Genomic DNA, 14898 nt, shown 5'->3' with positions numbered 1-14898 from the left:
AACGGCACATTACATTACCGATGAATGGGAGCTGAACAGCCACGTTCTTCAGACACGCCCCTTGAGAGTCACACAAGTCAGGATTTGGCAAAAGGGATGACAGAAGCAGTAGTGTGTGAAAAAAGTGTGGAGAGAGCTATTGTAAAGAGCTAATGTCTATTTTTTGTAACTACCTAGAAGATGGGTAAAGTATAGCTCCATCTTTGTTCAATGTAAACATTTTTTTTTTTAAATCATACTTTGTTAGTTTAAAAAAATAAAAGGTAATTTATCTGCCATTTTTTTATTTTTGCTGTATCTAAAACGTACCGAACCGTAAAACCAGTGTACCGTATCGAACCGAACCGTGAATTTTGTGAACCGTTACACCCCTAAAACCTGTGCAAGTTCTTTCTTCTGCTAAACACAAAAGAATGTTTTGAAGAATGTTGGTAACAAGACAGTTGACGATATCCATTGACTTCCAGAGTATTTTTTTTTCTGCTATGGAAGTCAATGGATACAGTGAACTAGTGCTGGGCGGTATACCGGTTCATTCCGAATACCGGTATTTTTCTATGTTATGATATTAATTTTGATGATACCGCAATACCGGTATGTCGCTTTAAACAATGTTTGGAACTCAGTGCAGCGTGACATTGTTTAAGAAGGGTCCCTTTTCCTGTTTCACACATACTCCGCCTGCAGTGCGTATGCGGTGAATGAGCCATCTGTTGTGTTTTCACATATGATCCACTGTTGCATACCACAAACACAGCATTTATTCATAATTTTTTAAGTTAAAATCCAAAAGTTGTTACTGAACATGTCGTCAGAATTGCAATTCTCTGTTTACCCTTTCATAAATGTCAGGTTAACATACTACATTTATTCAATTAATTAATTCCTATTTTTAGCCTAGTACTTTAGATTAAGGGTGCGTTCACACTTGTAGTTCGGTTCGTTTGGTTAGTTTGGTCCGGACCAAAAAACAAAAACAAACATAATAGTCCTGGTCCGCTTAGCGTTCACACGGGCATTTTTAACAGCGAACCTAAAGTTACCGAACCAAAGGCACAGGGAGACGCTCACAACCTGATTGGTCGGTTTATATGACGTAGGAGCTCGTTTACCGAACATTCAAAACAATGCTGTGTGCGGATTACACGTGCGGGCATTTTATGCGTGTACATATGGCATTATTTTTTACCAGAGAACTCATGAAGAGCTCGTGAAATGTTCACAACATTCAAAACAACGCTGTGTGCTGGATTAAACGCGATCATTTTATGCGTGTACACATGGCATTATTTTTTACCAGAGAACTCATGAAGAGCTCATGAAATGTTCAAAACAACGCTGTGTGCTGGATTAAACGCGATCATTTTATGCGTGTACATGTGGGATTATTTTTACCCGCTGAGAACTCATGAAGAGCTCATAAAATGTTCAAAACATTCAAAACAGCAGCAGGATTTCCTCCGTTGTGCAGAAAAGAGTCGGGCGTCTCTTATGCAAAAGAGACGGCCGTTCCGTCGTCTGTACCTGCTAATAATGGGCAACACAGGAACTTTGATGAGAAGAGCCAGGTATGCTTTTTGTGTGTTTTTTCTAGCATTTTCGAAACATGCTCGTCAGACCAAATATTGATGAGGCTCTTCCTCGTTGCTCTACGTTTGCCCTCTAACGTTAAAGTTACTCATTTTGGATAACGTACACCGATCTTTCCGCGTCGTCAAATCAGCTGCATTATGCGTGGCATCTTGTGACATTATACGTCCGGTTTTTGGTCCGTTTACATGTCTTTGGTCCGTGTTGCGTTCATATATCAATCGAACCGCACCAGAGTTCGTTTGGAAGCGGACCGAGACCCATCTTTTTAGCGGTCTCGGTCCGCTTGTTTGGTGCGCACCAGAGTTCGGATGGCAGCGTTCACATATGTTCAAATGAACCGCACTAACCGAGCAACCGCACCAGGGTTCGTTTTAATCGAACCAAACATGACAAGTGTGAACGCACCCTTAGCTCACACAAGTGGCAAAACATTTTAAACATAGGTTATAGCCTATAATCACAAACATTTTAAATTAGAAACTTACAATAGGCTATTCTAAACAGCCGACTCTGTTCGAAACATGCTCGTCAGACCAAATATTGATGAGGCTCTTCCTCGTTGCTCTACGTTTGCCCTCTAACGTTAAAGTTACTCATTTTGGATAACGTACACCGATCTTTCCGCGTCGTCAAATCAGCTGCATTATGCGTGGCATCTTGTGACATTATACGTCCGGTTTTTGGTCCGTTTACATGTCTTTGGTCCGTGTTGCGTTCATATATCAATCGAACCGCACCAGAGTTCGTTTGGAAGCGGACCGAGACCCATCTTTTTAGCGGTCTCGGTCCGCTTGTTTGGTGCGCACCAGAGTTCGGATGGCAGCGTTCACATATGTTCAAATGAACCGCACTAACCGAGCAACCGCACCAGGGTTCGTTTTAATCGAACCAAACATGACAAGTGTGAACGCACCCTTAGCTCACACAAGTGGCAAAACATTTTAAACATAGGTTATAGCCTATAATCACAAACATTTTAAATTAGAAACTTACAATAGGCTATTCTAAACAGCCGACTCTGTTCTTTTCTTTTGTTTTTAAACCCTTTTAAAAGACATCCTGCAGGTCATAAAGAACTTTGTTTTCCCTCTCCAAGAAAGGATGAGTGGTTTCCATTATGGCATTTTTTTAACCTAAATGCCAGGTAAGGTGTCGTTTTCCTTGATTTACCCAAGAAAAAAAGCCTTGTGTTGACTTTGAAACAAGAATATATTTTAAATGATATGCATATGTGGTAAAATTACTAGATTTTCACATGAGTACATGTTTATTTTACATGTCACATGTTACATGTAATTAAAAATTAGACACATTACGGAAACGATTGCTGCAGACACACCGCACCGGGAACGGATTGACGGACAGCATCTGCGTGCCGTGTGAAATTAGAAGAAAAAACGAATCTTGGATTTGAGAATTGATACAGTATCGCCAAACTTAATATCACGATACTTATGTGTATCAATATTTTCTTACACCCCTACACTGCACACAGATGTGGTTCGTCAGTTCATTCCAGGAGCGGTGCGTTTGCAGCAGTGCGGCGATCGTTTCCGTACCAAGTCTAATGTGCTGCATTAAAGTGACAGAACACTCTTTGCATTAAAATAATCATGTACTGACTCGAAAATCTATTAATTTCACTACAGATGCATATATAATTTAAAATATACTCTTGTTTCAAAGTCAACACATGGCTTTTCTTTTCAAGTAAAAGCAACAAAACGACACCTTACCTGGCATTTAGGTTAAAAACAAAATGCCATAATGCCATTTTGTAAAACAAAGTTCTTTATGACCTGCAGGATTTATTATAAAAGGGTTTAAAAACAAAAGAAAAGACAAGAGTCTGCTGTTTTTTAAATAGCCTATTGTAAGTTTCTAATTTAAAATGATTTTGATTTTAGACTATACCCTATGTTTAAATGTTTTGCCACTTGTGTGAGGTTAATCTAAACTAGGCTACTAGGTTATATAAATATGAATTAATGAACTGAATAAAATGTTTAAATGTAGTACGTTAACCTGACTTCTATGAATGAGTAAACAAAGAGAATTGCAATTCTGACAAGCCATGTTCAGTATCAACTTTTGGATTTTAAATAAAAAATAATGAATAAATGCTGTGTTTGTGGTATGCAACAGCGGATCAGTTGCACACTGCAAACGCAGCATATGTGAAAGCAAAGCATAACCGAGCGTGCGGCTTCTGCACCGCAACACGCACAGAATACACACTGCAGACGGACTATGTGTGTAACGGGCGTGAATCCGAAATCGCCCACTGAAGCATCATTATTCTCTACATTATCCATATTGTTCACTTGAAGGAGTGACTGAAAACGAGTGCGTGAAGTCGGACAGCCGTTGTGTGTACATCAGCTGTAGGCCTACACTCATTATTGCGGTGCAATGTGAGATTGAATGAGTGCACTCAATAACGTCCACTATGGTCACGGACACCCCTACAAATGGCTGTCCCCTCAAATAATGCTTATAGAGGGTGATTTCGGATTCAACCCTTGATTACAGCGGAGAATTCAAACTTCACGCGGTGCGCGCATGAGAGTGGTTTCAGTTCCTGAGAGCCGCGGTGGGAACGGCCCCTGTTTTCTAACTGAACAAAAAATGTTCTATAATAATATATCAAAACTGTGACATAACTGACCTGTGTGTTTTGTATCACTAGTGCAGTGTCCATTCTCAGAGCATATAAGCATGCCCAAGTGAGGAGTGCCACTTCTCAAGATTCCTGTTCAGCCCCTTCCCTCAAAGTGTCAAATATGTTAATTCACGAGTTTGTGTGCCCATATAATCTTAGTGAAAGTGGTAAACAGATTTGGCTTGCTGTCTGCTATAGAGGGGCTCGGAGAGGATATTCTACCCGAGCTCCGATTGCCCCCCTATAACAGGGAAATTGAATGAATAAAATAATGAATGAGTCATTTATATAGCGCTTTCATATGCACTACAGTATGCCCAAACCGCTCCACACTCGTGTCAGGGATCTCTCCTCAACCACCACCAATGTGGTGTACAAAAGGAGGATCAGGGGAGGAGGAGGGATGCTTCAGGAACCAAAAAGGGGAAGAGGTAAGCTGCTGGTTTTATACCTTGGTATTAATTGAAAGATTAGATGGGCGTACTCCTCCCAAAATTACGTTTATTAACTTCACTTACTACTGAAGCTTCGAAGCTCAAAAAATGCTATCGGACCAGCCCTTCTCACTAACGAGTTTATGGACACTGAATATGTGTCAGTATCAGTAAAACTTTGAGCTTCATTAGTTAACATGTTAATGAATTATTACCAAACTGACAATGAAAAATACTTATAAAGAATTAATTATTCTAAGTAATGTTTTCTCTCAGTTACTGTTTAATAACATTACTAAAATCAAAATAACTTATTTAATGGACCTAAGATAAAACTAACAATGATCAGTTGTATTTAACTAACATTAACAAAAACATAACACCTTAATCTGTAACAAATGTTAGTTATCTTGGTTAATGCATTAATAAATGAGACCTTATTGTAATGTGTTACCTGTTGTTCTTTAATTCTTTTGCACTTTAATGTACTCTTTTGCACTCTTTTGAAAATTTTACTTTTATATATTTTTGGTGCATTGTATTATTGTATTTAAACATTCAGAGTGATTTTTGTTATAACAAAGAGTTCTAAAAGCTGTTATACTATGACAACACTTTTTTGCAACTTATTTCAATATTGTGATAATACCGTATACCATGATAAAAGCTTCAGCAATCGCAACATGAAAAATTGATACCGGCACATGCCTAATATGACTTGGTTAATATTTTCAATGGAAAGGACCGTGATCGGCTATAATACTCAACGCAGTAAAATCATGTTACTCTTGTGACCCAAATAAAATAACCATATCAAGAAAAATATTAACGTTGTCTCTTATCTCTCCCCAGAATAAAATGCTACTAATGCACATACTGTGTTAATATTTCCCAGAGATCCACCAATGCAGAGGAAGCCATCAACAAATGCACAGGAAGCATTCACAAATTAATGCAATGCAGTGCTGTGTTTGTGACATAAAACATATGTGAATTTTTTTATCTTTTATTATTATTATTCACAAAATTGTCATTGTATTTATTTGTGAATCCAATTCATTTTTGTGAAACTCCTGAATACATTTTTGGATCTTGTTTTATTTATTTGTGTCTCATGTAGCCAACTACATCTTTACCGTTACATGAATTTGTGGATAATCTATTTGTTTGGAATAACACAACAAATCTACCCCCATATGGATGAGTTGGTTTAAATTGAGTTACAAATTAAACAAAAAAAGTTCTGGACCTTAAGTAGTTTAACTGTAAAGTTACATAACTCAGTCAGTCATGTGGATGCAGGTTTACAAACAATCAAAATTAATTAATTAACCAGTAGCCTTGACCAGAACATATTCACACGTTGTAGCTGTGAACACTTAATGGTTTCATATATCACAAGCCTTTAAATAAATACAAGTGGATAGTAAAATATATTGCAGCATGAAGGAATGAGATTGCTTCGGATTCACTATATTTAGAGAGCGTCAGACTCGTGAGATCCTCTTACCTCTCCCTGTCCCCCCCATGAGCCGTTATAAACGCCGTCATTGTCCTCATTAAGGCCTAACTCTTTCAACCAGCTGTACTTTGGTTGGTTAATGAGCAATGTTGACATGTTTGCTGCAGCTGGTCGGAAACTCAGCGAGAGTTTACTTCTCAGAGTGAAGAGCCGCACAAGTCTCAGAGTAACCACGCGCTGCATCATGATCATGACCGACAGGCAAACGCAACGCTCATGCGCGCCCTCGATCACATGTATACGGCACTTCTGATTGGTCAGGTCGCGACTCACCCCCTTCAGCTGTCCAGCTGCGTTCCAGGTTCGTTGCCCTCATAGACATAATATACGTAGACGCCCCATAGACTTTCGCTGGCTATTGGAGCGGACGTATCAGCGCGGCGCCATCTTGGATGGGTCCCCAATGCGCCGCCCCCCGCATTTATTTATAGCTACTGAGGAAATAAACCGGATTTTCACACGGTTTGGTTTGTTACAAACTGCAGAGACTTAGTTATGATACAGGACCAGTACAGGACGCTGTCACACATTGAAAAAATCTGCTTTCATGTACAAATACTTTGTATTACGAGCTTTAACTAAGACATATGGTAGACTATGACATATTGATAAATGTATAAATTAATGAATTTTATATATTTTTATATAGAAACCAATTTGATTGTTCATTTTAATTTATTTCTCTCACACACTCACACATATTGATAAATCTATACATTTATGAATTTTATATTTTAATAAAGAAACAAGTTTGATTTTTCACTTATATTTATTTCTCTCTCACACACACACACACACACTCACTCACCTTCTGTAACACATACAAACTCCCATACTATACCAGCTCAGAATTATTATTATTTTTTAAAGGCCTATAAAGTAAACGTCATAACTCCAGGTCATTCCAGCATCTTACATTACCCTGTCAGGCTTGCAACTAGGACTGGGTAGCTAAAATCCTTTAAAAATAACTGTTTTGCACAGCTTCTTGCGTATGCTTGCACTCTGTAACTCCAGGGTAGTTAATTTTGCGATGTGGTGAAGTCTTACTTTGTGAAATACAGACACCACAAATGGCACAAGCATGAAATGATAATGATGTATAAATTGTAAAATAGCCTAAATTATTCTTCAATCTTACTTGTGAAATGTAATCCCATGCGATCTGGTATTAATATTGCAACCGTAAGCTGCATAAAATACGGACATAATTGCTCGCTCTCCATTGACTCTGAATGCTAGCGTTGAGTGGAGAGACCCAACCAATATGGCGGCGACGCTGGATCACGCTCCAGCACATCATGGGGCGTCTACGCATATTACGTCTATGGTTGCCCTTGCCCTTCACTTGCTGACTTCCCTCCGTGTCGTTTAATCGGAGTGCCCACTACTGGCGGAACGCTGAACCAGAGGATCTGTCCTGAACTATTTTTTTTACGGTCTATGGTCCTGAAATGGAACGTCCTAAGCGCTTGAGCACTTCTTCTTCTGTTTCCTGGCGGCTGGCGCATTGTATCCTATGTGCATATCGCCACCTACTTTTGCTGTTATGCAGTCGCAGTTTATTTATCAGATTATTATTGTTTTTACTCTTTTCTATCTTTCCCACATATCTAAAATACTCATTAATCAATGTTCTGTCCCATTCCTTCTTCCCAGGACCAACCTGGCGCTGCGTGTTCTGCTCCTCCAGTCTAATTTCGTGGTCTCCTAAGATCCGGAATAGACTAATAGACCATCTGCATTCTAACTTTAAATTATTTTACTTAACCCAGAATTATATAAGTATTTTATTAATGCCATGTATCCTACTCTATCTCTATTAAAATCATATCCTAGTAGATATTCCAAATCCTTATTTACCTTTTTTTTTTTTTTTTTAAATATGAGATTAATTATGTTCTTTCTTTATCATAACTTTTATATTACTTGAACATAACTCAAATATCACATGCTCACACTTTCTTTCTCCCTAAAATTTTCACACAGACCAGACTCATGTATTCTTATTATGAACAATGAAGCATTCAACCCTATGTCTAAGTCTCATCCTATTACCTCTTCTTTCCTATTTCAACCATTTATATTTTTTTTAGTATTTACCACCCACACACACACACACACACACACACACACACACACACACACACACACACACACACATATATATATATATATATATATATATATATCTTCCCTTATTATCAGTATTTCATTTTTCCTGCCATTCTTTAATAATACTTTCCTTAAAGGGTTAGTTCACCCAAAAATGAAATTTCTTTCATCAATGACTCCTATGTCGTTCCACACCCGTAAGGTCTTCTCTTCCATGTTCCTCAAATAAAGATTCAAACGGTCATGAATCAGCTGATTTGAACAAGGGGGTAATCTAGCGCTCGGAAAGCGTTCCACCCCTAGGGGCTGCCATTGCTAACCAAGCCATTACCTGCTGTTAGCATCCCATTGACTCCCATTCATTTTTGAGTCACTTTGACAGTGAATAACTTTACATCAGAGGCGTTTAAAGACTCCATTTGTCCATTGTTTATTTCTAAAGAAACACGACAATGCATAAAAGGCTCCGTTACCTTGTATCCTACACTATCGCCCCGTAGAAGCTGTTTTTGTAAAAATAGGCTAACGATTGCGTCATAACCAACGCGACTCTGTCGCGCAGTTGAGAAATTACCGTATAGACCTGAGGAGACGCTCGCAGGCAATCTTTTACTGTCTATGAGACAGTCGGGGGGACGTGGAGACATAAAGTCTGATAAAGTCAAGGGGAAGAATGTGGAGAAGCCCATAGTGAGCCAAAAGCAAAGGGAGAAAATATTTAAACAACGTGATTCAGCTTTTTCTTTCCACAACTACTAGAAGACCTACAGCTGTCAGACAGGCTGCCCACGTCACATCTACGTCGTCAAGCTTAGTCTGAGCCTGCGCAGTTCGCTCAGCCATCAGGAAGTGAGTGCTCCTATACTGACATCACTTAATGCCGTAGAAGGCAATGGGGTCGCTCTGTCCATTTCTTTTACAGTCTATGGATTTGAATCGCCAGTGTCACGTGATTTCAGCAGTTTGCCAGTTTGAAACCAACCCTGCGTCCCAATTCGCATACTATCCATCCTAAATAGTATTTGAAAATAGAATTAGTATGTCCCAAATCGTAGTATGTTGAAAAGAGTATTCCAAAGATTCCCGGATGGTTTACTATTTCCGGTCCGAATTCACAGTATGGATCGATGGGCACTCTAACGGCTGATATTGCCCACAACCCATTGCGAGTTGGACGAGGATTCGATTAGAACTACAAACGCGGATAAAAAGCGTTAATAAACTACAAACATGACGGATGTGCGAGTTCGACGGTTCCAATTCCTGTTTCCGGAATCGACGGAGTCGATTCCAAGAATCGATTCTGCACTGTTGTTTTCGATTCCTTTTCGATTCTTCTTTTTTTAACAAAATCAATGGAGGAACCTAGTTCCGGAGTGACTGCAGGATACAAGGATGTAGAAAGTCCTTCTCCGAAACTTTATTTGTAAAACGATGATACATTTCCATAACTCTGATGAATTTTAAATGATGGATTCTCCTGAAATGGCCCATATAGCCCAGAAGTAAATGCGATTTAGCCTAATAAATAAAAAGGATAGCACATTATTCATGGATGTGCATTTATTGCATGTTTAAAACTACATGACATGTCTAAAATGCATGTGCACAGTTAAGTTGAATGGCTACGTTCAAATAAGTTCTTTTGCACAGAATGTACGAGGCAAAATAACCACAATATTAACGAAAACAATAATATAAGAGTGCGCAGTTTATTTGTCAATCAGATGCGCGAGCAAGTTGCGTTCATTACTATAGCAACATTAGACTCGGTCATTAAGCTGTACTCTCTAGTCTAGGCGCATTTTCTTTCAGTTATCAATGGATTAAAGAAAACAAAAGAAATAGAAAATTAAAATAAGACCCTCACATCTGCATCTGTAAGCAGCACTCAAAACCTACTGTTGTGGACAACAGAACTATTTCACAATTTAAAATTATGGAGTTTTTGTGTGCAAAATGTAGCAAACTTGTCCACGATGCAGGATCACAGAAGGAAACAATGACAATAAACACTATTAAACTAAGTGAATGAAAGGTATAGTAATAATCAGCGATATGCGTTCACATATGGCTTGATTTGGACGTTTCATACCATACAAATAAGTAGTTAGAATTACGTTCTAGGGACGTCATCACGCAATGACGCAAAAAAACCCAGCTGAATTGCTTTATTTTTAACTCGTTATTTGAAACTAACTGTTCAAAAGAACCTTTTGCAAAAATTAAATAGACTTCCAATCATTATTATTAAGCGAGAGACAAGTGAAAAAAGAGGAGTCGATTCCCCGCGATGGAATCGATTCCAAACGTTGGAATCGACTCTCGATTCCCAACGCCTTGGAATCGAGGAATCGATTCTTTTTGGAATCGATTCCCAGCCCTAGTTTCTTCTTCTCAGCGTCGCAGAATTGGGGCATTTCCTCTTTGAAATTCAGGTTTGTATGATTTGTTTTTTTTTTCTATATAATCATTACTGTGCTAAAAGGCATTTTATTTAATTCAAAACAACATACAGGGACAGTGTGAGTCACCTTAAGTTAACGTGTGGCGTTGGTCTTTCTTTGAAACGCCTGCTGTGTTGCTCAAAACACAACTTTATTCGGAAAGATAATGAATATAATGAATTTGGATGATAAAATCTTATTAAAACTGGGCACTGTTTGTTTATTGTCAGGTTATGGAGTCTGGCGCCTCGCAGCATCTTTCAGCTATATGAAACGCAGGACAGCGGTCTCAAGTTCAAAGTCCACCCGCAGACCGCTAACGTTAAAGTTAATCCATCTCAGGCTCGAGAAACAGAGCTGATACAGTGGAAATATTATAACAGACCGGTTGATTACACTTGAATTACTTTTAAATGTTTAATTTTTACTTCTAAAATGTTTGTTACATGAGTTTAAATGTTGTAAAATAACTGTTATTCTGTTACTGTTATACATGTCAAAACAGTAATATTGTCACAGAACGCTCACCTGCGCCTCCTCCTGGTTTCACCAGATCCCTCTCTACTGCGTATTAGGACTGCATGCTCTCATTTTACTCATTATCCCCATATCATTTTCACCTGTGTACCCTTAGCTCACCTTTATATGGACTCCTATGTTCTTTTTTCAGTTGTGAAGTCTTGATTTACCTACACGCTCTCTCTAGCTTATTTCTTGTGTTTGCTCTTGTACTTTTGACTTGGACTTTGATATCGATTTTGATCCTAAGCCGCCTGCCTCTGACCTATGCCTGTTTGACCTACGTTTCTTGGATTTCCCTTGTCTGCTGTATTAATAAATTACTGCAAATGGATCCGAAAGCCTCAGCCTCTTCGTCACAGAAGACTTCACCACAACAGGATCCAGCAGATTTCCTTCGCCTGGCCTCTGAGGTTTCTGCTCAAGCTAAGGTACTGACTGTCCATCAACAGCAGCTGGTGAAACTAACCTCTCTCACGGAGGAGCTTGTGAGATCTGTCCGAGCCCTCGCCGAGCGCAACCGAAGATCAAGCTCCGAATCCTACCGCACCGGCTTCCGTGCCACCGGCCGTGAGTAACAATCCCAACCACCCTAAATTATCCCTTCCCGAAAAATTTGATGACTCACATTCCGCCTGTAAGAGATTTCTGTTGCAGTGCAGCTTGTATTTTGACCAGCAGACACAGTCCTACACCACAGATGCAAGCCGCGTATCCTTCATATGTTCCCTACTCACCGGCCGGGCTCTGGAGTGGGCTACTGCACTCTGGTATGGAGGTCAGCTCTCCTTTCCCTCTTATGATGACTTTCTAACTCAATTTAGAGAGGTGTTTGAACATTCTGCGGGAGGAAGGGATCCAGGAGAACTATTGCTCACGTTGCGTCAGGGAAACTCTACTGCAGCGGACTACACACTCTCGTTTCGGACCCTGGCAGCCCAGACTCGATGGGAGGAGGGACCTCTCAAACTGTTGTACCGCAAGGGATTGAACTCGAATCTCCAGGGAGAGCTGGCATGCCGCGACGACGGGAAATCCTTGAATCAACTAATGGAGCTCGCCATCCGCCTCGACAACTTGATTCGCTCCCGACGCACACTTCTCAGACCCAGCTCAGTCGAGGGTGCTTTCCCCAACGCGGAGCCGGAGCCTATGCAGATTGGCTACACACGTCTCTCCATGGCGGAGCGAGAGAGGAGACGGCGTAATAATCTCTGCATGTACTGTGGAGAGGCGGGACATCTGAGAGCCACCTGTCCGGTCAATCCTGCGCTAAAAAATTCTCCTGCGGTGAGTTCCAAGTACACTTCTAGATTGTTTGAGGTGAATAGTTCTTTGAAGATTAATGGACAAATTCTAAACGTAAAGGCTTTGATTCTGGTGCCGCTGGAAACTTCATCGATCTTGCCTTCGCTAAAACTCACCATGTTTCTCTCCTCGCATGTGACTCTGGGGTAACCGTGGAAGCGGTTGGACGATGGACGCCCCCTGGGGTCAGGAGAGGTGCAATACACCACGCAACCTCTCACGCTTAGTGTCGGGAGGCAGCATTCTGAGATCATCCAGTTATTCACGATTCACTCACCCATGCATCCGGTTATCTTGGGGCTCCCCTGGCTGGAGAGACATAACCCCCAAATCTCCTGGTCTGAAGGGAGGATTTCCCAGTGGTCAACAGGGTGTCAGAGCCACTGCATGGTCGCTGTCCCAGGTACTGAACCCCACAACGCTTCCCTCAAGGGAGTTGAGTTTCAGAAAATTCCCCCCGACTATCATGACCTAGCTCTGGCTTTCAGTGAGACCGAGGCTTCTCATCTTCCCGCTCACCGGGCTGGCGACTGTGCGATTGAGCTTTTGCCGGGAGCGGTGCCTCCACGCGGAAGGGTGTACCCGCTGTCACAACCTGAAACGGAGAGCATGTACATTGCAGGCGTACATTGACGAACAGCTGGCTAAAGGTTTCATTACTCCCTCTACCTCTCCGGCCTCCGTCGGATTCTTTTTTGTCAAGAAGAAGGATGGGGGTCTTCGGCCGTGTATTGATTATCGTGGCCTGAAAGAAGTGATGGTGAAATATCGCTATCCTCTCCCATTAGTTCCTGCAGCCCTGGAGATGCTCCGCACTGCCCGTTACTTCACCAAGCTGGACTTAAGGAACGCTTACAACCTGATTCGCATACGGAGGGGTGATGAGTGGAAAACCGCGTTCTCTACTACATCTGGGCACTATGAATATCGGGTAATGCCGTTCGGCCTTTCCAATAGTCCGTCAGTGTTTCAAGCTTTTATAAATGTGGTTTTCCAGGACATGTTACAGCGGAAAGTGATTGTCTATATTGATGATATTCTGATCTTTTCTGATTCCCTCGAGGAGCATATCCAGGATGTCCGGGCGGTCCTCACGTGCCTGATTGAGAACCAGCTTTATGCCAAGCTCTCCAAGTGTGAGTTTCACCAGACAAGTATCTCCTTCCTGGGCTACATCATCAGTGCGGAGGGCGTCCTGATGGATGACAGCAAGGTCAAAGCCGTGGTGAATTGGCCCCAACCGACCTCGGTGAAAGAGCTGCAACGCTTTTTGGGCTTCGCCAATTTTACCGCAGATTTATCCGCAACTTCAGCGTCATTGTAGCGCCTCTCACCTCTCTGCTTCGTGGAGGGGAAAAATATTTCAAGTGGACAGCGGATTGCACCGTGGCTTTCGCCCAGCTCAAGGAGAGATTCACTTCTGCTCCTATTCTCCGTCACCCGGACCCGGAGAGGGAGTTCATCGTGGAGGTGGATGCGTCTAACACAGGAGTGGGGGCTGTCTTGTCACAGCGGTGTGGTAAACCTGCTAAAATGTTCCCATGTGCCTTTTATTCTCGCAAGCTTACCTCTGCAGAACGCAACTATGATGTGGGGGATCGCGAATTGCTGGCAATGAAGACCGCATTTGAGGAGTGGAGGCACTGGCTAGAGGGAGCTCATCAGCCTTTTACGGTACTCACGGATCACAGAAATCTTGAATATATTAGGTCAGCCAAGCGCCTTAACGCTCGTCAGGCTCGTTGGTCTCTATTCTTTTCCAGATTTGACTTTAAGATCACCTACAGGCCAGGCGCTCAGAATGGCAAAGCGGACGCTCTGTCCCGACAGTTTGACGGTCCTGGTGAGGAATCCAAGCCTGAACCTATTGTTCCCACAACCCTTATCGTGGCCCCTGTGCAATGGGACATCATCACGGAGATTAACGCATCCCTTAATCGTCATCCCGCTCCGCCCGAATGTCCCGCTGGTCGGCTTTTCGTTCCGCCTGGGCTCCGCCACCGTGTGCTTCAAAGGGGTCACTGCACTCCCAGCGCTGGTCACCCAGGTATCGCAGCCACCCTACAATTAGTTGCCAATCGCTTTTGGTGGACTTCTATCCAGTCGGACGTCATAAAGTTCATTCATCAATGCTCTGTCTGTAACACAGTGAAATCCTCTCATCTCAAACCAGCTGGACTATTACAACCTCTGCCTGTACCACAGCGTCCCTGGTCGCACATTGCAGTGGATTTTGTGACTGATCTCCCTCCGTCCCAGGGGTTCACCACCATTCTCTCCGTGGTGGATCGCTTCTCT

The 14898-nt window shown here is 41.7% G+C and overlaps 1 protein-coding gene across 1 annotated transcript in view; it reads right to left on the bottom strand.

The window, feature by feature from the left end:
- Positions 1–6432, bottom strand: part of aldh7a1 (aldehyde dehydrogenase 7 family, member A1) — a 100885-nt gene extending 94453 nt beyond the window's left edge. The window contains exon 1 of the mRNA XM_067432737.1: positions 6200–6432. Within this exon, the coding sequence (XP_067288838.1) occupies positions 6200–6403 (204 nt within the window). The 5' untranslated portion in view covers positions 6404–6432. The remainder of the gene's footprint in view (positions 1–6199) is intronic.
- Between the last annotated feature and the right edge of the window lie 8466 nt (positions 6433–14898).

The sequence above is a fragment of the Pseudorasbora parva genome, chromosome 23, assembly GCF_024679245.1.
Source record: "Pseudorasbora parva isolate DD20220531a chromosome 23, ASM2467924v1, whole genome shotgun sequence".
In the NCBI taxonomy this organism is placed as follows: Eukaryota; Metazoa; Chordata; class Actinopteri; order Cypriniformes; family Gobionidae; genus Pseudorasbora; species Pseudorasbora parva.
This window is presented reverse-complemented; position numbering and strand designations above follow the sequence as displayed.